The sequence below is a fragment of the Pecten maximus genome, chromosome 10 (assembly GCF_902652985.1).
Source record: "Pecten maximus chromosome 10, xPecMax1.1, whole genome shotgun sequence".
Taxonomy (NCBI): domain Eukaryota; kingdom Metazoa; phylum Mollusca; class Bivalvia; order Pectinida; family Pectinidae; genus Pecten; species Pecten maximus.
This window is the reverse complement of record NC_047024.1, coordinates 9548955-9576336: the sequence shown is the minus strand read 5'-3', so window position 1 is coordinate 9576336 and position 27382 is coordinate 9548955. Positions and strand designations below refer to the sequence as shown.

At 36.1% G+C, this 27382-nt stretch overlaps 1 protein-coding gene across 2 annotated transcripts; it reads left to right on the top strand.

Moving 5' to 3' along the window:
• Positions 1-163: 163 nt before the first annotated feature.
• Positions 164-26386, top strand: LOC117335722. Of its 2 annotated transcripts, XM_033895898.1 has the most exons (17): positions 164-272; positions 1742-4132; positions 4604-4811; positions 5682-7340; positions 7817-8328; positions 11569-11612; positions 11812-11965; positions 12161-12324; positions 13144-13298; positions 13940-14020; positions 14461-14572; positions 14896-14973; positions 15296-15423; positions 15816-15932; positions 18030-18140; positions 18348-18408; positions 18612-26386. In XM_033895898.1, the coding sequence occupies exons 2-17, from the start codon at positions 3088-3090 to the stop codon at positions 18639-18641; spliced, it is 4659 nt and encodes a 1552-aa protein (XP_033751789.1). In that variant the 5' UTR covers positions 164-272; positions 1742-3087; the 3' UTR covers positions 18642-26386. The 2 variants fall into 2 exon arrangements, with proteins under 2 accessions (XP_033751789.1, XP_033751788.1); XM_033895897.1 differs by having other exon boundaries at positions 18348-26386.
• The last annotated feature ends 996 nt before the right edge of the window (positions 26387-27382 follow it).

Below are 27382 nucleotides of genomic sequence, written 5' to 3'. Positions count from 1 at the left end.
AAAATGATATTTTTTAGATGTAGCATCATTCATAATAAAATACTCATAAGCAGAAACTCGTTCGAAAAAAATGTTTTTTTTATAAAGTTATACACGAATCCGCCTAACAAAGAGAGGAAAAGCGCAATAAAAACAAAACCGCAAAGTTGTTTACAGGGAAACAAGATGGCGGTCACCGATACAAACAAGTACTTGCAACACTGATTTTTTTCGAAAGATATAACAAATGCCGCTAAGTGTGAACATCTCTACACAAGACACTTACGTAAACCGTAAGTTAATTTATGTATCAAATGACCAATATACATAGTTTACTGTTGTTTTCTAAAATATCATCACCGTGCCATACATTCCTGATTGGTAATTGAATGACAGCAGTAATTTAACTTGGTCCAATACCACTTTACCACTAGTTGACATCAGGCATCACTTTATTTAGTTCAACGACATATGTAAAATTGTTCATATCTTGCATGTTAAGACAGAATCCAGTTTATCTGGGTTAATTTGACAATCTCAATGCAAAAGTTTGGTAGGAAACTGGAGAATCCTGAAACCATAACATATTAAATTGTAATAATTCTGTAGAAGTAATGGAAAATATCCTGCCCGCGCGACCTCTCGCTCTCCGGGCGAACGTCCTGCCAGTCGGCGAAAGGGAAATTTTTCGCTTACCTGAGTTAGTCATATAATCTGCAGATGACCTTATAATCAATTATTCTCTCCCGTTTTTCACTACATACATGTAGTAACTTCATGCATGCCTCCTTTACAAATATGTCTTCACCCCTTGAAGAGTTAGACATCCACAATCCAGGTTCTTTATAGCTCCAAGTAAGCCTCTTACTCCTCTATAGCTTGGAGTGGTCATATCCCACGACACAAAATCTGTACGAGGAATTGAAGGAGTAAAATGAACTATACCCTGTCCCTGCTTGGCCTTAAACTGCAACCTCCTGCTCTCCGAGCAGACATCCTACCAATAAGCTAAAGAGAATTTCCTGCTAGCTTGGGTTAGTTTGTTGACCTAATACTCTCCACTTTAAAACAATTTATTATTTGTACTGTAATATATTTTATTGCTTTTTTATAATCTTAGTTATAGTACATGTGTAACAGAGTGCATGATGAATCAAATTTAAATCACTGCCTCCACTAGGGATCAAAGACAGGACCTCTGCATATTAGTCTTATGTTCAACTGATCTAGCTAAAGACAAGATCTTGATAGGCAAGTTTTTCATTGGGTAACAGCGACGCCTTTGGAGTATTTTTCCCAGGTTCCGTCATGAGTGCTAATTGCAATGTAGCAGAGCATAATCAAACCCGGGACCTCTGGTTTATAATTACTTGCTATAGTCTTACACTCAACCCATTGAGCTAAAGAGAAGTCAGATTTTGATAGCCATGCATGGAAGCAGTATGTTGCGGCTAGCATTTACTAGTAGGGTTACACATGGAGATGTACCTTGTTATACAATTTTTTATAAGGAAGATAATTTAGTAAGGTATTTATAAAGTAATTCATTTACAGGCATTTTTTTTTTTTTACATATTTTTACATTTATTCAGATTTGTGAATGTAGATTAGAATTTCCTACCTTTTTTACTCCATCTTTAACTTGTACTAGTATTTCTGAAGAAAAGTCCTAGAAGCTTAAGGGCAGTTTTAATCTTATCATCAGCATATATTGTGGATCAATCCCTAAGCTCTTATTAATTTCATGTGTCATTATTTACAGATCTTTGAGAAGACCATGGATGGTGATGAAGATTCCAAAACTGCTTCAAATTCCCCCACAAAGGAGGAACTCCGACAACACAGATTGGCTTACTTTAGATCAAAGTCCAACTCCAGAGAGGAAACATCAACAGAAAGTCAAGTGCAGGATGTTCCGCCACCAACGATTAAAAAAACCAATGAAACTTCAAGAACCTTTAATAGAAATATAGAAATTAATCAGAATGGAACTGTTGACCCTTCTGAAACAAACAGTTTGAAAGACATCAGAAGAAACACAGAAACTAAGGATAATCTAACATCACACGGCATAATTCCTACAACAAACTGGACCCAACATGATTCTGCAGAATCAAATAAAACAAATGAACCTTCAAATTCTTTATCATTGAATCTTGACAGAGATGCTGGTGGCTGGAATGTTAGAAATTTTTCAGACAAAGAATTTCCGAATGATGATTTTGATGAGCTCAAAGAACAGCTGAAACAACAGACAGTTACTTCAGGTAAAGATGGTTACAATGAGTTGGTGGAACGCCTCATACAGTGTGCCAAACGAGATATAATCATACGCGAGGAGAGTCAAAGGAGCGATAGACGTGGGAGTGCTCAGAATTCATCACGAGTAACCAATGAAAGTCGACAGAGGGACTCAGGGACTCCCAGTAGACTCGGAAAATGTCATTAGAAATGACATCTCTAGACATGTGCAGCAGCAAAATCTGATAGAGAGGAGTGACAATGTTGAGCATGAAAAAAGTCATGAAAAAAATGTAAAGGGAAGTAATTCCACCAATAATGGTGAGATACTGGCTGATAGATATAGTTCTAGTCAAAATTCTCATTTAATGAGAGATTCACAAGATTTTGATGTGACTTATATGTTCCAAAAATCATTAGACTTTGAACATTTAGAAAGTATTGGTCTTCAAACTCATAGAGCAGACTCAGATCGTGTTGATGATGTTAAAACAGAGGAGCAAAACACTGAACCCTTAGAGGAAAAGATCAGAAAGCAATCTCCCAGAGTATTAGATGAAATTGCATCCAATGATTTAAAAGGAGTGCTTGGTGAAATGAAGTATAAGGCATTCCTTGAGAAGTCAATTAAGGAAATAGAAGAACTTCACCAAGGTCAAAATTCAGATCGATCCATTGACAAACAACAAAAAAACGTATCAAGAAGACAAAATAATGTAGAAAAGCAAACACAAAATAATAGAAAAACATCATCTGGTGATCTTAATGCATCTAAGACTCAAAAATCTGACCTCCAGATTGCAGATCAGAGACAACAAACTATGACAGATAAGGACACAACAGACCAAGACAATTCAACTCTAGTTAATGGTAGTCTTACAGATATTACACAGATCGACCATGATGGTGGTCAGGAGTCAGCTCGCCCCCTGCTCAACCGTCCTAAATATGATCCAATTAGAAATGTCTTCCAACAAAATGAGGAAGGAAAAGAAAACAATAGCTCAAAAGCTTTCTGGGTCAGGAAACTATGAACAAGTCAATGTACCACGCAATGTAGTGTTTTCTTCTTCTCAGATATATCAACAGGCCTATAAAGGTGGTCAGATACCAGGGTATGAGTCTCCCTCTATGTTTCCTTACCATCCAGAAATGGCAATGAACCCAGCTATGATGCAGCATATGGCAGGAAATCCATATGGAAATATGTACAACTCAATGCAACCTAATCCGTATTACAACCATATGCCTTTCCAGGGTCCACCGGCATCTCCTGTTCATGGCTCCTTCATGTATCCATACTATCCTATGCAGGGTTCCATCCCAAGTTTACCTGGGGGACCAGCACGAGTGGTGCCCCATCCGTCGGAACAGGGCGTGCCACCAGTTGAAGCTTACCTACAACAGCTATCTGCAAGAAGTTACCAGTCTTATGATGGATCAGATGCTCATTTGTTCAGTCAATACCCAGCAAATTATATCCCCTTATCAAAAGTTCCCCATCCTCCTGATGCAAAGACATCTTCTAGTAAGAAACCCCCTCTTCCTAACAATGCTGGAATGAAATCTCCTTCAGTGCAGAACATGAAAATGAGTCAGCTACCTACTCAGATGTTTTACCCGGCAGAGCAATACCCTCCAACTCCACAAGGTATTCACCCTCACCCACATCCCCACCCCCATCCAACTTCTGCTCAGGGATCTCAGTCAGGAGATGTACCTGAATATCATAAAAACTACATACAGCAACCACCCAAGGGTATACCCTACCCCCCGCCCCCAGAAAATGTGGACCTACAGGCCTACTTCCAGTTCCTTGAGAGTCAGGGTTATCCTGTGCCCTACCAGGTGATGGCCTCTCAGAAACAGCCTGGGGCAGAGCTTTTTGGTGAAGGGGAAGGTAATACACAAGGTAGGATATATACAATAAGACACATTTCCAGTTAATGCTGTATTTATTTGCAAATAAGTCGATGTACCCTTCTTTTAGCAGAACCATCAATTTTAGAATAGTAAGCTTAAAATAGTTCACAGGTAACCTACCCTATCCCCAAACTTTTGATTCAAAACTTTTACACTAGGGGATGGGGCTTATTTGAGGACCTGATAAATACATTATGAAGTTTATGTATAATGATATGTATTTAAATTTTGATTATTTAAATTACTTAAGTGAATTTAATTCACTTAAATTGTGTATTTACAGTCATATTGCAAAGATGAAGAAAAAAAATTATGAAAACAAATTAAAGTAAATACACTGTACCAGTAAATTAGATATAATTTTTAAGTTTCAAATAAGAAACTTTTAAGTGAAATTTCAAATATTTTCATTACTGCAGTAACTGTATGCTATATTATAATGATTGCTGTTGACTTCCAGCTCCATATGAGATGATGGTGCCACGGCCTCCCTCTCAGAGTAAGAAGACCACTGCCTCACCCCGCCTCAGCAGTCGACATGAAAAATTACTCGAAAGTAAAAAACCAGAAAGTGCACGCCAGACACCAAACAGAGAAAGCATAGATGATCGGGCTTCCCAGTCATCTCAACGACATGTGGATGGCATCAGACAGTACCATGAACAAAAGTAAGTACCTGTTAGTATTTATGATGATCATGTATTGATGATAGATAGGATGATTAATTTAAAGATTAAAAATTCTGAATTCATTTATTAGCTCACCGGTTACGAGTAACCGAGAGCTAATGCTGTCACCCCGGTGTCCGCGTCCACGTCCACGTCCACGTCCGCGTCGGCATTGGTGTCCCACCCCAAAACTTTAAAGTTTTTGGGATCAGTTTTTGGAAAGCTTCCAAGTCCAAAAGTATACACCTCGTGCCCTTCTAAATTGGTTTATACATTCATTAGAGGTCTAGGAGTAATGTTGTAGCAAAATCATGCAGAAAAAATTTGTGATTTTTTGGCATTTTATCATTTTGTGAACTTAACTTTTTTAGCACAAAAATCCACTTTAAAGTTTTTCGGATCAGTTTTTGGAAAGCTTCTAAGTCCAAAAGTATACACCTCACACGCTTTTAATTTGGTTTATACATTCATTAGAGGTCTAGGAGTAATGTTATGGCAAAATTTGGGATTTTTTCGCATTTTTCCATTTTGTGAACTGAACTTTTTTAGCACCAAAATCCACTTTAAAGTTTTTGGGGTAATTCCAAAATTATGCTCTCATACCCTTCTAATTTGGTTTATGCATTCATTAGATGTCCAGCAGTGATGTTATATCAAAATCATGCACAAAAACCCTCTTTAAAGATTTTTGGGTAAGTTTTGGAAAGCTTGTAAGTCCACACCCTTCTTATTTGGTTTATACATCCATTAGATGTTATATGCTTATACATACATAAAAAATGAATGCATAGTGTGATTGTTGCCGCCGGTGAGCTTTTGCAATCATTGATTGCACTTGTTTAATATTGTTGTATATTAATCTTTCTCTAGGAGACAACAACATGAAGATGAAGAAGTATTAGAGCGGCAGAGAACATTTGCAAAGGCATCTATCGACCGGTATTTCAACTCTCTTGAGAGTTTGTATCGGCGAGAAAAGGCAAGCCATGAGGATAGGGAGGAGGAAATAGAAGAAGAAAAAGATGAAAGAGAAGTTGTCAATGATGACAGAGAAACTATGGTAAACACAGAGGTTACTGTGGCAACAATAAAGGCAGGGGGTATTACTGATAGGATGGAAAAGCTTGGGTTAGACCTCTCCTTCCTTAGGGACGGTAAAGACCAGGAAGGTCAGAAGCAGGTACCACCAGTACATGAAGAAAACAAGGGAGACAATTCTAAAGACAAACGTGTGATTGTTTGTCCAGAGTGTGGCGAGGTCAACAAGCCTTACATGACCTGGTGTGGGGACTGTGGAGACATTCTGATTGGTGTAGAACCAATACTACCTACAAAGAAAAAGAACCGTGAGAAGAGACAGGTGAGAAAAATGGTAGATAGTAAGACTGACAAAAATGTGACCTTTAAGGATAAGACAGACAGTCACCGGAATGAAATTATAGATAGTAATTACGAGTCACCAGTATATGGAGACTCTCCTAAGGAGAAGTCTTCTCCAAACAAATCAGAAAGTCGGGACAGCGGTCGGCCGTCCAGTGAAGACCTGGATGGCGGTCGAACTGAAAAGGAGGTCATTGATATCTGCGAGTCTATAGATGATCCTGTTGTTAAGAGTTTCATCAAGTCTTACTTTAACAGGAAGAGGCAGGCGCTGGAGGAGACAAGAAAAAGCTTGGAAGGAGAGTTCCAAGAAGCTTCTGAATCTCAAGTTGTTGAAGAGGAATGGGAGAATCATCAGCCTTCACCAAAAGACCCAGAGAATTTTGATGATATATTCGATGACAAATTGTTGAGGAAAGAGGAAGTTTGGCTCCATGAACAGATGTCAGCAGAGGTTGAAAATAAACCATTAAGAGGCAAAAAAAGTGGGCCTCTGGATATTGAGGTGTTCAGTGTGGCTGAGACAAGGCAGAGCAGGAACTCTAGTCGAGTGGAGTGTGTTGTTCCGATGTTAAATCTTGTCAACAGCAGTGATGAAGAGGATGAGGTAAGGGGAAATAACTCTCATGAAGAACCCATTCAATCACCACCAGTCAGCATGTCTCTGGAAAGTGATGATTGGCATCAGATGTTTGAGCAAAACAGAAGAACCCCTCCCAATACACCTCCCGTTCCCCCTTTGGTCGATCTGTCACAGGACGAGAACGAGCAGAAAAGCTTATTGGAACAGATAGTCGAACAAGACGTATCTAGGAAACCACCAGCAAGTGGTGAACCAAAGAAAAGTTCCTCTAAAAATAATAAAAAATCTAAAGTTAGAAAATCCATGGAAACACCTGGTTACCAGAGACACTGGGAGAGATCCAGCATAGCATGGGGGTCCTACAACCCTCGAGAACTGTCCACCAATTCAAGTGTAAAAGGTCCACAGAACAGCAAAGCACGTCCATCTAGTGCGAGTCGGCGATTGGTCAGTAAATCTGTCAGTGTTGACAGCATATCCCAGCCATTTGATGAATCGCCTTCCAGCAGTGAGGCAACAAGGCAGAGCAAGAAGCCACGCCCCTCAAGTGCTGATCTGTCCAAAAGGTAATATTGTATTATTAGTAATAGTAATATACCGGTAGTATAAGAGTATAATTTTCAGTCTGAAAAATGTCCATTATTTTAGTTTTTCTGGACTATCTATGGAAATTGTGTGCAAACATAATTATGTTTTCTTGTAAAAGTGTAACTTTTTTATTACTTTACATCTCCTTGTTGTCAAAATGAAGTCAAGTCTGGTTATAAACCAAGGCTAATTCAATACAAATACTCAATTTCTGAGTCTGAAACATTCAATGATTTAGGGCATTGCACAACAGAAATTAGTAAATTATACCTGTTTTTCTAAGCAGCTGCATGCATGAAGATCTAGAGTAAGGATAAGTGGACATAATCTGTATATTACTATATTTACTTGAAGTTATATGTCCATGTACATATCTAAAACATCTATTGACTTCCGTTTTCAAATTACAATGTGAACACTAAGATAAAATATGATGAAAACTTTATAAATTTAGGAAACAGAGACCAAGCAGTGCTCAGAACCCAAACAGGAAAACAACTGATTTTAGCAGAAATTCTCAAGATCGTCCTCATTCCTCTGATGTACGACATGGGCGCTTACATCATCGCAGTTCCTCAGAGACTGCTTTGACCCCAGCCGATCAGGACCAGCCGTTGTCCTCGGAGAGAAGAACCAGTCCTGCACGAAGAATTCGTCCCAAATCAAAGGAACGAACTCTTTCACAGAGTCGATCTCCTGACATAGTGGAGAACAGCCTGTTTATTCCGCGACCCCCGAGTGCATCAGATACTGGTAGAGATGAACAAAACCAGCAACCACAACACTCAGCTCAGGCAACCAACACCCCACAGCCCCAGTCACTGATCCCTCAGGCACAGAATCAGAAGTCTGAGAACAGCAACCCTTCTACCCCTATTCCTGACAGCCCCTCCAGTCTTCCGTACGTCGTTGATCACAGACTGCCTGCTGAGGTGGTGATGGACCCTCCGCTTACCTCACACACAAGTAGGTATAATAAGTGTAAACTAAAAGATGTTATTATGTAATGATGTTTATGGAGAAATACATCAGATATACACTGGGACATTTCTGTAAAGATATTTATGGGGAAATACATCAGATATACACTGGGACATTTCTGCAAAGATGTTTATGGGGAAATACATCAAATACACACTGGGAAATTTCTGTAAAGATGTTTGTTTTCAAAGAGTTCATTTGTGACTTATTTTTAGCTCACCTGCCCAAAGGGCAAGTGAGCTTATGCCGTGGCGCGGCGTCCGTCGTCCGTCCGTCGTCCGGCCGTCCGGCCGTCCGTCCGGCGTCAACTTTTCCATTCAAGCAACTTCTTCTCAATAACCAAAAGGCCCAGAGACCTGATATTGGGCCTGTAGCATGCTGGGGTGAAGGGCTACGAAGTTTGTTCAAATGAATAACGTTGACCTTCATTCAAGGTCACAGGGGTCAAAAAGGCTAAAAATTTTAAACGACTTCTTCTCAATAACCAAGAGTCCCAGGGAGTTGATATTAGGTCTGTAGCATGCTGGGGTGAAGGGCTACCAAGTTTGTTCAAATGAATGACCTTGACCTTCATTCAAGGTCACAGGAGTCAAAAAGGCTAAAATCTTTAAACGACTTCTTCTCAATAACCAACAGATCCAGAGACCTAATATTTGGCCTGCAGCATGTTAGGGTGAAGGGCTCCCAAGTTTGTTCAAATGAATGACCTTGACCTTCATTCAAGGTCACAGGAGTCAAAAAGGCTAAAATCTTTGAACGACTTCTTCTCAATAACCAAGAGGACCAGGGAGTTGATATTTGGCCTGTAGCATGCTGGGGTGAAGGGCTACCAAGTTTGTTCAAATGAATAACCTTGCCCTTCATTCAAGGTCACAGGAGTCAAAAAGGCTAAAATCTTTAAACAACTTCTTCTCAATAACCAACAGTCCCAGGGAGTTGATATTGGGTCTGTAGCATGCTGGGGTGAAGGGCTACCTAGTTTGTTCAAATGAATGGCCTTGACCTTCATTCAAGGTCACAGGAGTCAAAAAGGCTAAAATCTTTAAATGACTTCTTCTCAATAACCAAGAGGCCCAGGGAGTTGATATTGGGTCTGTAGCATGCTGGGGTAAAGGGCTACCAAGTTTGTTGAAATGAATGACCTTGACCTTCATTCAAGGTCACAGGAGTCAAAAAGGCTAAAATCTTTAAACAACTTCTTCTCAATAACCAAGAGTCCCAGAGACCTAATATTTGGCCTGTAGCATGCTGGGGTGAAGGGCTCCCAAGTTTGTTCAAATGAATGACCTTGATCTTCATTCAAGGTCACAGGAGTCAAAAAGGCTGAAATCTTTAAACGACTTCTTCTCAATAACCAAGAGTCCCAGGGAGTTGATATTGGGTCTGTAGCATGCTGGGGTAAAGGGCTACCAAGTTTGTTCAAATGAATGACCTTGATCTTTATTCAAGGTCACAGGAGTCAAAAAGGCTAAAATCTTTAAACGACTTCTTCTCAATAACCAACAGTCCCAGGGAGTTGATATTGGGTCTGTAGCATGCTGGGGTGAAGGGCTACCTAGTTTGTTCAAATGAATGGCCTTGACCTTCATTCAAGGTCACAGGAGTCAAAAAGGCTAAAATCTTTAAACGACTTCTTCTCAATAACCAAGAGTCCCAGGGAGTTGATATTGGGTCTGTAGCATGCTGGGGTAAAGGGCTACCAAGTTTGTTCAAATGAATGACCTTGATCTTTATTCAAGGTCACAGGAGTCAAAAAGGCTAAAATCTTTAAACGACTTCTTCTCAATAACCAAGAGTCCCAGGGAGTTGATATTGGGTCTGTAGCATGCTGGGGTAAAGGGCAACCAAGTTTGTTCAAATGAATGACCTTGATCTTTATTCAAGGTCACAGGAGTCAAAAAGGCTAAAATCTTTAAACGACTTCTTCTCAATAACCAACAGTCCCAGGGAGTTGATATTGGGTCTGTAGCATGCTGGGGTGAAGGGCTACCTAGTTTGTTCAAATGAATGACCTTGACCTTCATTCAATGTCACAGGGACCAAACAGGCTAAAATCTTTAAACGACTTCTTCTCAATAACCAAGAGTCTCAGGGAGTTGATATTGGGTTTGTAGCATGCTGCGGTAAAGGGCTACCAAATTTGTTCAAATGAATGACCATGACCTTCATTCAAGGTCACAGGAGTCAAAAAGGCTAAAATATTTAAACGACTTCTTCTCAATAACCAACAGTCCCAGAGACCTAATATTTGGCCTGTAGCATGCTGGGGTAAAGGGCTACCAAGTTTGTTCAAATGAATGACCTTGATCTTCATTCAAGGTCACAGGAGTCAAAAAGGCTAAAATCTTTAAACGACTTCTTCTCAATAACCAAGAGTCCCAGGGAGTTGATATTAGGTCTGTAGCATGCTTGGATAAAGGGCTACCAAGTTTGTTGAAATGAATGACCTTGACCTTCATTGAAGGTCACAGGAGTCAAAAAGGCTAAAATCTTGAAGCATGCTTTCAAATAACTGCAGGATCCATATATGAAAAGATCACTGCATTGCAGGTGAGCGATTTGGGCCCATTGGGCCCTTGTTTTCTAGGAGAAAAGATCACAGAAAGTGGATATATTAAATTCAAGATACATCAAATAATAGGCTGTCACAAAAGCTATCATGTGAAAAGGACATGGTGCTTTTTGCTTAAATGTTTGTTAAAACAAAATAAAAGAAAAAAACTTAATTTGTAGTTGGCATATGCTATGGATATACATGATATTTTCTGAAATTTGAACAACTGTAATCATATTTGATGTAAATTATATTGGTATAGATATATTATTTACTATCTTTACCACATGTTGTTAGTTCTACACTGCTGTAATAATTTAGTATAGACATTTATTTAATTGGTGTAATTATGATTATATTATTTCAATATTATGTTATTCTATCATAATCATTTTGATATTGTGTTATTTTTTCAAACACCAGGTAATCTTATATTATTATTTATTTCATTCCTGGACCATATTATTCTTTTATCTGTCAATTTGGGAATCTCTATTTTATGGATATCTGAAAAAACCATAACATACGGCATAGCCTTGATATAAAATGGTTTTAGTTGAATGATAGTATTACATATAATGTTCAGATCTTAATTAAATTCTGTAATGATCTGTTAAAAGCTGCTGCTACAAAACTTTGCACCCTAATAAATCCATTTTGTCTGTTTTCAGATGCAGAATCCGTTCTGAATGCTTATTCAAAATATCATGAAATGGTAAGCTGAAATTGCCAAACAATGTGCAATATTTTTGACATTGTATACACATGTATATGTATATAGATTATACTAAGACTTTCCTGGGGAAAAATCTCTTTAACTAAAATCCATGAGATGTATAATGATAATATGTTATTGTGCTGATGGCGAGATACAAATTTATAGTTTTTGAAATTTCATTATCTTTATATTAAAGACTCCAAGGATACAGAAAGGTAAATTCTCAGCCTGGCTGTGCCTGCCGGACGAGATCTTACTACACATACTGTCCTACGTGACAATGGCAGATTTGGCACGGTGTGCACGTACATGTACAGATTTTCACCGTGTGGCCATGGATGACTCGCTCTGTAAGTATAGCCTTCCTTAGTCAAGTATTATATTTGTACATCTGAACATATGTGATGAGCTCCAAACTTTTCCAGATATTTAATCAAAATGTTTTTGTTATCATCACAAATACATATAGGTTTCCTTATAATCTACAGAAAGGACTGATATTCTTTAATACATAGTTGATAAAATGAATTTAATAAATTCCTCAGGGAAATACATCACCTTGAAGAAGAAGCACCACCTTAGTGACGAGTCTCTCGCCGAGATTGGTAAGAGACACCCTGCCAGTCTAGCCTTCATTCAGTGCCATGGTGACAACATCACTGCCCGAGGTCTCCGCGACCTGTTTAGAGAATGTGCAGACAGTCTCAGGGTAGGTTCCTTATGTACACACAACCTTATCTATTAACAGGAATTTTTTTTTAATCCTATAACAAAATTTATGGGTTTTGATTTTTTTTTTTTCAAAAGTCTTACTTATTAATAGTTCCAGTTAACATTCTAACAAGATTTATTTTTCAGTTATTTTTTAGCAGATAATTTAAAGCAATATTTTATCTACACGAAATGTAAAAACTATTCAATCTTCAAAAAGTTTTAAAAGTTTAATTCACAGACAAAATTTGATCAGTTGAATTCTTTCCTCTGCTCTTTGGACATAGCCAACTATAATTCTAAAGATGTTAAATCTGCAAAAAAAGAGTAGTTATTCATTATAATCAAGTGGAAACAAAGGATAGACTTTTTTACAGTAAAGTTGTATTATATTTTTTATAATATACTTTATTCTATTACCACCTTCAAAGTGTTCGAGCTTCTCTTTCATCATTTAACTAAAGCTAAAAGAGGTTCTCAAAACAACCTTCCCCTGAACTTTTACACTAGAGGAGGCGTTTATTTGAGGATAACCACTGTACATAACTTTCAGTCATATAAATGATCATTTTTAGGATGCTGTGGTATAAGTTGAGATATAATTTGATGACATGGGTACCATTTTATGCATTTTGTGGAAAGCAGTGCATTAGGCTGTCTGTGGTGAAGCATCCTTTAGATATAGTTACAAATTCCTGACAATTCAATGTATTAGAATGGTAACTGCTCATCTTTATATTAATTTTGTTTTCCTTTACATACACATAACAGTATGATATGTGAACACCTCTGCTAATCTGGACATCTATTTACACAGGAGTTAAACCTGTGTGGTTGTAGTCGAGGAGCCCTGACCGGGGATTGTATCCTCCTCCACGCGTCCGCCCGCTGTCGTGGCCTTACACATATAGACGCTAGCTGGTGCAATGTAACAGACAGTGGAATTGGTGCTATATCTGGGTCTTGTGACAGGTATATATGCTTTTTGCTTATTTATCAATTCCTGAAAATTCCTTTAAGTAAATAAACTCAAATAGGTAGCTTTCAGCACACATCTAGGACATCAAAAAGTGAAAAACAATAACCATATTATCCTGCTTGTGCTGTACATTGTTAACATCTGGTAATGTCTTTTGTGGGCTATATGCTGGATACTACTATCTGTGGATCATTTGAGCAGTAAATGTATAGAAATATGAGTTTTACATTCAATTTGTTACTTGTAATTACACACATGTACATTTCAGATACAAATAAAAAACAATGTCTAGTTGGTTCTCATACATACAATAAATTTATACAGGTGTATGAATTAAATTATCGTATTATCTACACGCAATCTGTCTGTGCTAGCTACATGTATGACTAAAAACACCTTATTTTATATCCCATGGACTATTCACCAGTAATATGCAGGAAATTTAAGCATTATCATATTTTGCTGGCTTTTGAAAACAGTATTAAACAGCTAGGTCAGAAATACAGGTCCTTGGTTCCTCTTGTTGCTAATCATAAATTGAAGGGAAAATATGGAAATGATGACAGTGAAAAGATGACTAAAGAATCTAACCTTTCAATTAAGAAGTAAAAATCTTGAATTGTTTGATTTTCAGACTTGAAAGTTTGTGTATAAATGGATGTCAGAATGTTAAAGATGAAGGATTGGAAACTGTGATAAAGAAGCATGGGAAAAGGTGAGGCGATTCTCATCATTGTCAAGATACATTTCAGCTATAAATCTTGATAGACCTGCAGATGTTGATACAAGCTTTGAAAGTCTTTTTCAAAGCTCATCTGAAAGCAAAATAAGATGACTGGGTCCTTATTTCATAACTGACCAGCTTTGGATCAATCAGTGAAGTTGTTTGGAATATGATTAACAGCTATTTTCATATGAATTAGATTTAACTTATTCAATACAGACTCATCCTAACTTGTAATAACTTACCTTGTCAAATTTTAATGCAGTTTCTATCAGGAAAAAAAATCCCTGTATTAGAATGACAGCTTGTTGAAAGTTTAAAAGAGTTTAATAAGGACAATTCTGACTATGTGGTTTCATCATTTGATCTCCATTAACATATCCCACATGATTACATACTTATCTTTTAATCTTCATGCTTTTTCTTTTTAGTTTACGACATTTGGAGATGTTTGGATGTTTCAATATCACACCAAAGAGTATTCGTTTTCTTGCGACCCACTGTCTGAACTTACTGAATATAAACTTAGGACAGTGTTATAAGGTAAGATGAAGTTTAACACCTTTGCTGATTGTCCTAAATCTCAAGAGGTTTCAATAGGGTTAAATCCACATGTTCTGTCCAAAACAAAGAATTTTAAAAATTATATTTACCTCATAGATGCCTGGTTTCTTCGGGAAATTGTTCAAATTATTTCACTTGAATTATTCAATTGTCATTTTTCCTTTAGTTCGGTCAAATAAATAACCATTCTCCCAGGTAATTGTTTCCCTCCAGATCGAACTCCTGTTGCTGTTGACCATGTGTGTCTACTGAGATAGAAGTCCCATTAGTGATGCCGATATTTGCCGATATTTGTGTTTCAGTTGACAGACTCATGTATATCCCAGCTGTCTTCTAGTCTTGGCCGAGTAGAAAACCTTGACCTTCGTGGATGTAAACAGGTGAAAATTTACCCATATTCAAATCCAGTATGAATTTTCTGAAATAAGGTTGGCTTGACATTATAAAAGATTTCGTCTATTCAATTAATAATCTTCACATTTTATGACATTTTACTTGAATACGCTTAAACTTTAGCTAACTTTGCATACCAGGTATATGCAATATTATGTATAATGAAATGATCAGAATATGTTTATATGAATGTAGAAATTTCTAAAAGTGACTGTATTAAACCTTTCTTTAACTAATAGTTTGCTAAAAGAAGTAAGTATTATATTTTGACTTGTCTGAGGTCTGTAATCTGTATTGGCCTTTTTTTAGATCAAAGACAACTGTATTAGGTACGTGGTGAAGAATTGTCCCCGATTACAGACCATCTCCCTCGCCAACTGTCCTAACATCACAGATGTCTCAATGTTGGAAGTTTCCACATACATCACAGATATAAGGTATGGATGGACTGGAGGATTATCTCCCCTTGTCAAAAGTTTTTCAAAGATGAAGCTGTTAAGGTTAAATTTGATCAACAGAAAATACACTTTTGGGACAAAATTAAGATATTCTAAACCTTGGTTCTTCAAAAAAACAATTGTTGTATATATATTAATCAAGGCAAACATGTATATGATTCAAGTTTTTTTTATATATCATTTTCAGTATACCTGCTGTATTATATTATGCATTTAAAATAAATGTCTTCATTTTTCAATTGGATTATTTTATTCACCGATTTCATGATATTTGATAAACAAACATACATGTATCTTCAGTTGTTTATGATAGTTAGTCAAGATTTAATAACTTTTTTACCTATGTTCATTTAACTTGTTGTTTGTTGCAGGACTATAGATGTTTGTGGGTGTAGGAATATTACAGACAATAGTATTAGAGCCTTAGCCAACAACTGTCAAAATCTTCGCAATATAGACATCAGTTCCACAGGCTGTTCCCACCGCAGGTAAGGCAGATTATTTCATCTACGGTAAACCTCCAATTAATTCGAACAGGCGGATAGTTCGAACACACATTTTTTTCTAGAAAAACAATAATTTTTTAGCTAGTAATAGTTCGACCTCTGGCTGTTTATAACTGACACCATTTCGGATAGTTCGAACTTGTCAAATGAAGAACGTAAAGTAAGATTTTTTCCCCCGTAAACTCCATTGAAAGCTCGCGACGACTCAGCCCCGATGACCGGACCAATGCCAACATTTAAATTTGATCAGCAAGCACGTTTAGCGCTAGGTTATTAGATTGTATGCGTGATCATTAGAATGCGTCTGTGATTTAATATATGCCACATATTTTAGCGTTAATTCAGGTTTTTTTTACATTCCAAAATACACCACGCACGAGACAGCTGATTGCAAATTTTGGCCCCGACAATGTATAAATAACATGCGATATTTGTATTCGTGCTGTATGGCAAACTAAGAAATCGTCCGTGTATTTTCACATATAACTAGTGTTAACATAGCATTATGATTATCTAGTTGTGACTGGACATATCTTAAGTATTGCCAATCAAAGTATTACCTGAAAACCTGCGACCTCACGCTAGGTAAGCAGGCCACGCGAGGTGTCGCCTGCGGTAAAGTTGAAAGGATCGGCTGCCCGATCGTGCTGAGTGACGTGAAGAGCATTCATATCAAGTCGAAACAATCCACAGGTGTCCCAATTAGTGATTGATAATTTTGCAGGTATCAACTATGTTTGGTAGATGATACGACTGGGCATATTTAAAAGCAGACATGTTGATGTTCTGACCTAATTTTACCAACATATAATATCGCCTATTTTTACAGTATTGATTTCGTAAACGCAACAGGTTGTGTAGACTGCTTTTGATGTATTTAAGAGACCATTTATTACAATAATATTGCGATAGTTTCTGATTTAGATAAAAAATATAACCATGCAAAGATTATACTGTACAAATGTTTAACTTTTGTGTCACAAATGAAACGTGCTCTACTGTACTGTTTTGGGGCCTACTGTAGCTACGCATTAACCGAGCGGCTTCGCACAATAACCATCATAATTATCGTGAAATGAAGAACGTTTACGATCAATTAACATTGAATTAAATAAAATACTATCATTTTACTAACTTATAAATGTGCCATTGTTCAGACCGCTGTTGTTACGTATCAGATTTACGATGGATGTGTTTGTGTCTAATAATTTCACTCTGCCGAGATTTTCGCCGATATTGACTCGAATAGTTCGAACTCACACTTATTTTCTGAAGCATAATTTCGAATAATTCGAACTGGTTCGTCAATATTTATTTAATTTTGTTCGAACTAACTGGAAGTTTACCGTAAAAGCTTTCATTAAATGTTACCTATAGTGTGCAACAAAACAAAGACAAATTTACAGAATATGACAATGTGTTACTACAGAAATATTAAAGATAATTAAAACAGTAGATAATCCATTATTACCCGGTATTCTTTATTAGATCTTTTCTGATGACAAGGTTTCTTTATACAGATGCTTTCCTTGGATGTGGCATTAGATTATTTCATCTTTTAGCAAAATTACAATTTAGCACAAAGAATACAACAAATCTAGAAAATCATGAATGGATATTGTTCTCTACGGTTCTGCCTCCGTTAGGGATCAAACCTAGGACCTCTGGGTTACAACTACATTTTTTCTGTACTTATATATGCTCAACCACAATCAATCACAGATTGAAGTTGATTTAAAAGAGAATTAAGTTCTCTCGCCAAGCGATATATTGAGGCTAGTATTTTACTAGGGTGACACTAATATACTCTGGGTACATTGACATATCAGATTAAGATTTGCTAAATACAGATATAAAAGTTATACTTTCTACTGAAGAGAATAACAAAAACCATTTGTATTATGTAACAGTAGAATGACATTGTTTCCTGTTACCTAATGTTCTGAGTGCTATGTTTATTCTGTATATCATTGTCCCGTTACCTAATTACCTGAGTGCTATGTTTATTCTGTATATCATTGTCCTGTTACCTAATTACCTGAGTGCTATGTTTATTCTGTATATCATTGTCATCAACAGTGTATCCATGTTGGCTAACTTTTGTAACCAACGTCTAGAGACAGTCAAGTTAAACTTCTTGTCTGATATAACGGACCCTGTGATCATCAAACTGGCCAAACACTGTCGCAGGTATGTTATTATGGTAAACAATCAAAGTTAACCCGATATATAGCTTTATCACATTTAATATAATTATTAAAGTTAAAAGTGCAAATGTTACTGATACTACAAAGGTTTTGCATATTAAGAAAATTTCTATAATTAGTGTTTGAAAAAGTGTTAACTTATCTATAAAACTTTTAATAACATTTCTTTTTTTCTTTTCTAAATCTTCAGGTTGAAGTTGCTACATTTGTATGGTTGTACCAGTATCAGGAACAGTGACAAAATCAAGGAGGTCAATACCAGTGTAAAGGTGGAAATGTGATACTCGTAAAGTATCGGGAAGGTCAATACCAGTGTAAAGGTGGAAATGTGATACTCGTAAAGTATCGGAAGGTCAATACCAGTGTGGAGGTTAAAATGTGATACCCGTAAGGTATCGGGAAGGTCAATACCTGTGTGGAGGTTAAAATGTGATACTCGTAAAGTATCGGGAAGGTCAATACCAGTGTGAAGGTGGAAATGTGATACTCGTAAAGTATCGGGAAGGTCAATACCAGTGTGGAGGTTAAAATGTGATACTCGTAAAGTATCGGGAAGGTCAATACCAGTGTTGAGGTTAAAATGTGATACTCGTAAAGTATCGAGAAGGTTAATACCAGTGTGAAGGTGGGAATGTGATACTCGTAAAGTATCGGGAAGGTTAATACCAGTGTGAAGGTGGAAATGTGATACTCGTATAGTATCGGAAGGTCAATACCAGTGTGGAAGTGGACATGTGATACTCGTAAAGTATCGGAAAGGTCAATACCAGTGTGGAGGTGGACATGTGATACTCGTAAAGTATCGGAAAGGTCAATACCAGTGTGGAGGTTAAAATGTGATACTCATAAAGTATCGGAAAGGTCAATACCAGTGTGGAGGTTAAAATGTGATACTCATAAAGTATCGGAAAGGTCAATACCAGTGTGGAGGTGGACATGTGATACTCGTATGGTATAGGGAATTCTCTCATAGTATTAAGTTTTGATAGTATATCATAGTTGAAATAAGGTGTACTATTATAGTATATATACCTGTTAATACAATTGTATCTGTTAAATAGACAACAATTCTATATTAAAGTTACATATTAACATGCACTTGGAATGCATGTCCTCTGTAATGTCTGATCATGACAATGAAAAATCAATGAGCAAAAGTGTGAGGTGTTCCAGATATAATACACACTTTAGAAAGTATAAAAATATTTGTATGTAAATACCCAAAGTAGTATTGGTGTACATAAAATATATATATCAGGTACAGGTGTGTAGATAGAGCGTACATATATCTTATAGATGGATGACAACATTTGTTATCATGTCCTTGATCTCAGTCCTAAGTTTCTGTCATATCATCTGTTTGTGAAGGTCATGTATGGAGGTAGTGTGTGAAGGTCCTATGGAAAGGTCATGTGTGATGGATGTGTGGGAAGGTAATGTGTGAATATTGTCGTATGTGAAAGTCATTAAAATATGTAGGTCACTCATGAAGGTCGTGTAATATATATGGTAAACAGGGTCAATAGACGATATAGGTTTTGTTGATAACTTTTTATGTTTCACTGAAACAGAACTTACATTTTACATAGAATAGTGTTAAACAAATTAAGTACAGATGTATAAAGCAATCCTGGATATTTGAAGCAGCTTATTGTGCTTCCTGGTATGATGTATTCGACACACACTATTGTGATGAGGCTTGACACACCCTATTGTGATGAGGCTTGACACACCCTATTGTGATGAGGCTTGACACACCCTATTGTTATGAGGCTTGACACACCCTATTGTGACGAGGCTCGACACACCCTATTGTGATGAGGCTCGACACACCCTATTGTGACGAGGCCCGACACACCCTATTATGACGAGGCTCAACACATCCTATTGTGATGAGGCTCGACACACCCTATTGTGATGAGGCTCGACACACCCTATTGTGATGAGGCTCGACACACCCTATTGTGACGAGGCTCGACACACCCTATTGTGACGAGGCTCGACACACCCTATTGTGGTGAAGCTTGACACACCCTATTGTGATGAGGATTGACACACCATATTGTGATGAGGCTCGACACACCATATTGTGATGAGGCTCGACACACCATATTGTGATGAAGCTTGACACACCCTATTGTGACGAGGCCCACACTCTATTGTGAGGAGGCCCGACACACTCTATTGTGATGAGGCTTGACACACCCTATTGTAATGAGGCTCGACACACCCTATTGTGATGAGGCTCGACACACACTATTGTAATGAGGCTTGGTAGAATTATTTATGATAGTCACCTTGCTGGGTGTCCCTCTGTAGGAGGTGATAGAAGTGCTGTTTATCTATTTTGTATATATAAATCATACAATCTTGACATTCACTTTTTTTTGGAAGTTTATATCCTTTGTAGCTGTGTAAAAATCTTGTTAAGGAAACCTAGAGTAGGGGGAGCTGAAGCAGAGATTCCTTAGAGCTATTAAATTCTACTGACCATTGCTTAAAAGTCTAAATCTGCAACTGAAATATAATATTTGATTTGTGCAGTGGCTTGATATCTAGAATATAGTCTACAACTATTTGTATTGTAATTAAGGAAGTGCTTAGAAGGTTTGATAGTAGATTATATTTGAAGTCATTTTTTGTTCACAGTGTACGAACCAAGTAGCTACACATTATAATGTATAAAATTATATGGGAACTTTTTTTCTATTTTTTTTTTTACTTTTCTAGTATGCTTTACATATGTATTTGAATCAAACCAAGATATGACAGTTAGGGTATGTTTTTTGATTTTTTACATTGCTTATAAGACAAAGGGGAAAAACTGGTATCTGTTATTTCATTTATAATTAACTTACATGGAGTTTAATGTTACTAAATATACTTTGCTTTTTGGCTGTGCCATGATTATAAATATTTTATTAGTAATAGCTATATATATAGTCCACCAATGAATTGGAACAGAAAAACTTTTCAATTACTTCATTTTATTGCCTTTGAATACCAACAGGATTGGGACAATTTGTACAACTAGAGGGTAAACAAATTATGTATTCAATATAAAGCCATAATATTTAACTTATTTGACTCACCATGTTTGGAACACTTTCATGAGCTGATGCGGTGTTGCTTCGTCAATCGTCTCTCAAAATTCAGATTTAACAACATGTCTTCCAAAACTGAAACACACATTTCTGTCAAACTGTATCGGTAGCTTCCATTCTCGGTTGAAGGATGATAAAATGCTTCACAAAGAGAGGTGACTCCCAAAGGGGCCGAGAGACATGACAAAATTGATTAATGTCTTTTATGCCATCTTTTCTCAAACTACGGGGTATGTTTGAACCAAGCTGGACGTACTGTAGCATTGTTAGCCACATCAAGATCATTTGTCAACAAACCATGGTAAACTGATCTCCAAAGTTAATGTTTAGAATTCAACCTCAATTCTAAAAATAAAACCAGGTGAGCAATGCTGGCCCTTTGGGCCTTTGTTAATCTTCCTTAACTTTATTAGTATTAATTTATTAATTCATAAATGAATAATTCAAGGAAAGTTGAAGTCGTTTAGCATTCGTGCTTGAGTTCTAGTCATAAGCTATAATTTATGAAGACAAAGAATCATCATTTTATAAAACTCTCAATACGAAGATATTGTATATAATGACCTAATACACTGGTATGTAGTTTATAGATAGCCATTGTATACTTATCATCCTCTTAGGATTATACATGTACAGTTCATTTTTTAAAAGATCAAATTCAGATGATTATTAATGATAATGACATGATGAGATCTAGGATTGTCACCCAAGGTCTGGTCTTGTCTTTAGAGTTTACAATGTATGTACACGTTTTGATTGACTCAGATTTTATGGCATTACCAAATTTTAACAGATGAATGCCATAAAAATAACTTTGTGTTTAAAATGCAATTAGTCATCACTTAGTGCAATGTTTTCATTGCAAAAAATGAAGAAAACAAGATTACTGTTGAAATAATGTACTTTTGCTGTATATAGTATAGTATATGTTCATCTTGATTCTGTGATCAGGGTATATCAGTTAAATATATATAATTGTGCCATTACAAAAAGGATATTGATATCAGAAATGAGGAAAATGGATAATTGTTCAATATAAAGAATTTTTTAGTTTAGTATTACAGTATTTAATTGCTCCACTACTTTTGGGAAAGACTGGATTTTCTCTTACCCTGGACAGGGATATCCACAGTTTTACCGGGGTGAGATTTTCTTATCTCTTACCCTGGACAGGGATATCTAATCCACATTATAGTCTTCTTATACCTTTACATCAAATTACAGTTTTTGACTGTAAGATAAATAATTGCATTCATTTCCATAGATGAAGTCATAAATGAAAGCATGTTCTTCAAATATTAATAAAGATGTATTTATTTGGTTATGATGTATAGATCCATTTTTATTTTATAATTTCAAACCAAAAAGGGTCTTAAGGTTATGAGTGATCCATACAAATGCTTATATCCTTTATATATGTTTTTGACAGAGAGAGTGGTCAGCCACGTAGATGACTGAATTTGATGAATGATTTGCTCAAATTGTATAAATAGGTGTTCAATAGCCATTTGTAGTGTTCCTGGAGAGTATAGCGTTGATAGTTTTTCAAGGAATCATTTATTTAAGATATTTGTAGAAGTGCTTCGTGTAGTAAATCTGTGAATACAGTCTGTATTACTGAGACCACACACTGTTTATACAGTCTGTATTACTGAGACCACACACTGTTTTATCTTGTTAGAAACAGATTAATATATAGTCTATATGAACCTACTCATTTACTGCCCCAAGATAGCTTTATCTTGGTGATGGCATATTGGCAAACATTTCCAAGTCCATTGTCTGTAGAGATGTTTTAATGACACTTGTAAATCATCAAACACACATACTCACCATGGGCTTTGAAAGTGCCAGATATGGATGGTATATCTTATTAAAACTCTCTAGTGGAATTTGTATGTTGTGATTTAACCTTTTAGAGAAGTGGAACTATGGAGCAGTGTAATTTGATTACACAGTAATACTTAATGTTATCTATATGTTTGTGGGTCACGGCAGAATAATCTGTGATGATTAGTGCTCAGTGTTTTTATTCCTCATCAAATCGTGATAGAATTCCTCGTCAAATCATGATTGAATTGACATCGAATGCAAGAAAAAATCTATCAGTATTACATTGTATTGTTATATGAAGTTGTGTTTATGATGGATGTAATATGTGATTTAAGTATTAGATTATATCTAAATTTTATTCATAATATTATAGATTATATTCATATTTGTCATTCCTGCTGTTAATGCTGTTCACTGTTCAGATGGGATACTTCTGAATTACCTCTCATTAAGGAAAAAAAATTCTGACAATGATGGCAGAAACAATAGTATAGGTTACAAGTCATATGAAATATTAGTGATTTTACTGATAGAGTTAAGAGATTCAAACATCATATATAATTTTTTTTATGAATACCCCATGGTAAAGCTGCATAAGACAGAGACTTATATAACTGTCTATAATGGGTTTCTGGCCTATTCGAATATTTTCTCGTACATGAGTTGTATGAGAAGTATGATCTTGTACTTTTCTTCTTTAGATATTTGATCTGGAATACATAAAATTAAATAGTTGAATATGCTTCTCACTGAATAAGCACTTGTCTCATATCCAGTTATTAAACTATAGTAGCAGTATTATATAAAATAAATTCAATAGGAAACTAAATTGTATGATCCCCTACATACTGGATATGTAATTAACAGATATATATATATGCAGCTGTGGTAATTCAGTAGTGTTCCATCTTGACTTACATATCTAATTAGTGGTGGGAGATAAAAGGGGGTGGGAAGATAATTAGGGCTGGGGAGAGGTGACTTTTGAGTTATTCAGAAAATCATAAAAAATGCCTATCTTCTGAGGTAAAAAAACCCCAAAACATCTGCATGTATAAACTTAGATATAAATTGTTTCAGAAAAGTTTTTGACAGCATATTCCAGTATTTGTATATACATCTCAAAACATACAAAGAAATATGGATAATTCTTTTAAGTGAAATAATTTCTTTTAAAGCATTACAGATATGTATTAACATAAGACACTTTGTGTACATGTATGTTATAAATTAGAAATCAAGGGATATGTGTGTCAGAAACCTGTGACAAGACTGATCGCTGTTAAATAGGTCAATGACTTATTAAATTACCTAGATATAAACAGAAAGATATCAAATATTTATGAAAAATAAAATATACTGATATTAGAGATTTATTTCTGCAGTTACAAATTTCCACGTACATTGGATGTATAGAATCATGTTTCAGTCTTATAATATTGTAAATGTAACAAGTGGTATTGTATACAAAAATGTGTCAGACTGAGCCTGTTTACAATGTGGATTTTACCTGTGATTTTAAGGTAGATAAAAGTATGTGATTTTTGTCTGTGATTTTCAAGAAAATGAAATTATGTGATTTTTCCTGTGATTTTTTGAAAGAAGCGTTTCTGATTTTTGTCTGTGATTTCCAATATTAAAGATACATTTTTTTTATGTTGTTATCTGTTCAAACACTGTGACTAGGGCTACTCTGCATCAAAATGAACTAGGCTTAACTTTAAAGCAATAGAAAAGTAATATTTCAGGACTCTTGTCATGTTGAATCTCGTTATACTGGGGTGGGTGAAATATTACTAGTCTCCCCTTAGGCTCGTTAGAGATTTACATCATTCTATCTTTTTGTAATTTTCATAAGTTTCAATCCAAGTAGTTTATACTAATGTCCATTTGATTCTTCCAACTGTAGGTGTTACTTTGGAGTAAGTTCATATCAACTACACTGAATGTAATGTGTATATGAGATACTCATAAAAAAGGTAAAAATACTGAAAATGTGAAACATTCTACCTATCAACTGCATGCTAGACCAGAAAGTGTTAAAATATGGTTGAGATGTCTAGGTTTAATTTAGGCAAAATTCGTTCTCCTTATTCAAAGTGAAATATTTCTTCATTACAATAATACATTGTAGTTCCAATTTGCATTATCCTATCCTACAATATTTGTTTTTAATGTGACAGATGTTAAATTAGCCTGTTTACCTAATTTGGATATGCATTGTTTGTGTTTTTATCCTATACCACAACAAACACTACTTGAAATATGTGCCAAGTCTTGAATTAACCATCAATATTGGATAATGAAATAGTTTCACAACTTAAAGCTGTCCTTATTTTCAGTAAATTTCTTATACATAATAGTCTTGTAAACAGATCATGTTTCTGTTAACAATGAACACTGATGGAATCAACAGCTGTGATATTGCCGATAGTCGTGAGCAGACAGGACATGTTAGTTTGTTGTATGAATTTTAATCATCTGACTTGTTACTGCATACATACATGTAGATTGTAATTAGAAAATTTGTGTTTTACAAAATTACCACGATGTACAGAAGTAAGAAGAGCATTATTTTTCACTGAACAATGAAACAAATGTATATTTGTGATTTCTTTATCAAACAAGTATCAGTTTGTTTTACACCATGATATATCTGTATTGTTTTGAGTGTAACTGCTGAGTGTAACATTACCCATGACATGTGGGAATCTCTGAGGCACATCTGTTGTAGTGACCACTGGTCTGAGTCAACAGATGTGTCAATGATCACTAGTCTGAGTCAACATGTACAGCTGTGCCAATGACCACTGGTCTGAGTCAACAGCTGTGCCAATGACCACTGGTCTGAGTCAACAGCTGTGCCAATGACCACTGGTCTGAGCCAATAACTTTGTCAGTGACCTCTGGTCTGAGTCAGTAACTGGGTCAGTTGTCAGAATTACATGTATTTACCTGGACAGTGATAAATGGTCAGATTCAACATTTTTTTAAAAGTCAGTGACCAGTAGTCCTGAACATTTATATTTTTGAGTGAGCACTGGTATAAGTTATATCTGTGTTATTGACCACTGGTATAAGTTATAACTGTGTTATTGACCACTGGTATTGCCACTGGTATAAGTTATATCTGTGTTATTGGCCAGTGGCCTGATTCAATACCTGTGCCAATGGTCTACTTATTTGAGGGCTGGGCCCATAACGTTGCTTTTTATCATTTTATATGTTTACCAATGCCATTGTATTTTCTCTTCCATCTTGGTTTCTACAATACAGAATGTTTCCCCTATCATCCAGCTTGTTCTTGTTTTCTTTTGAAAATTTGGAGAAACCAAATACATGTACATTGTATCTCCCATGATCAGCCCAGGGGGTAAAAAGCTGCTGGCTATCTTTTGAAAATGTACTTCTGCACATTCTGGACTATGAAAGATTTTCTTGTCAAAATAAAACACACCAGTTAAGTGCACTAGGGTTTCCCGTAGAACCAGTAACACAATTATGCAAATTAAGGAATCAAAATGTAGACCAGCTACAGGCGAACTTCAGGTAATTAGATACATGAGTAAGAAGACAGATATACTACACACAATGCCGTTTGTCAGCTCACTAACACGTATTTGTGTGTATGGTGTTGTAAAACACATAACGTGGGCTACTTAGAGTAGTGGGAACAATTAATTAGAGAAGGAGGGTTAATTACAAACCAGATTGTACATTTTGTATACTTTACAGGGTTTGTAGTTCTGAATACCTCAGCCTTGTGTTTGTATTTCATGAGGCTACTCAGTATATATTGTATTCTGTCATAAATGGCATCTCAATCAAATATTGATTTTTAGCCCACCATCATCAGATGGTGGGCTATTCAAATCGCCCTGCGTCCGTGGTCCGTCTGTCCGTCCGTCCGTAAACAATTCTTGTTATCACTATTTCTCAGAAAGTGCTGAAGGGATCTTTCTCAAATTTCATATATAGGTTCCCCTTGGTTCCTAGTTATGCATATTGCATTTTGAGACCAATCGGAAAACAACATGGCCGACAGGCAGCCATCTTGGATTTTGACAATTGAAGTTTGTTATCGCGATTCCTCAGAAAGTACTGAAGGGATCTTTCTCAAATTTCATATGTAGGTTCCCCTTGGTTCCTAGTTATGCATATTGCATTTTGAGACCAATCGGAAAACAACATGGTGGACAGGCAGCCATCTTTGATTTGACAATTGAAGTTTGTTATCGCTATTTCTCAGAAAATACTGAAGGGATCATTTCTCAAATTTCATTTGTAG

Bases quoted from the DNA above. Each gene is read 5' to 3' on its own strand.
- LOC117335722 (XM_033895898.1), top strand. From the start codon at position 3,088: ATGGTAGTCTTACAGATATTACACAGATCGACCATGATGGTGGTCAGG. The intron at 4,812-5,681 runs GTAAGTACCTGT...ATCTTTCTCTAG, and splicing joins AGACAGTACCATGAACAAAA to GAGACAACAACATGAAGATG. The intron at 13,299-13,939 runs GTATATATGCTT...TTTGATTTTCAG, and splicing joins ATATCTGGGTCTTGTGACAG to ACTTGAAAGTTTGTGTATAA.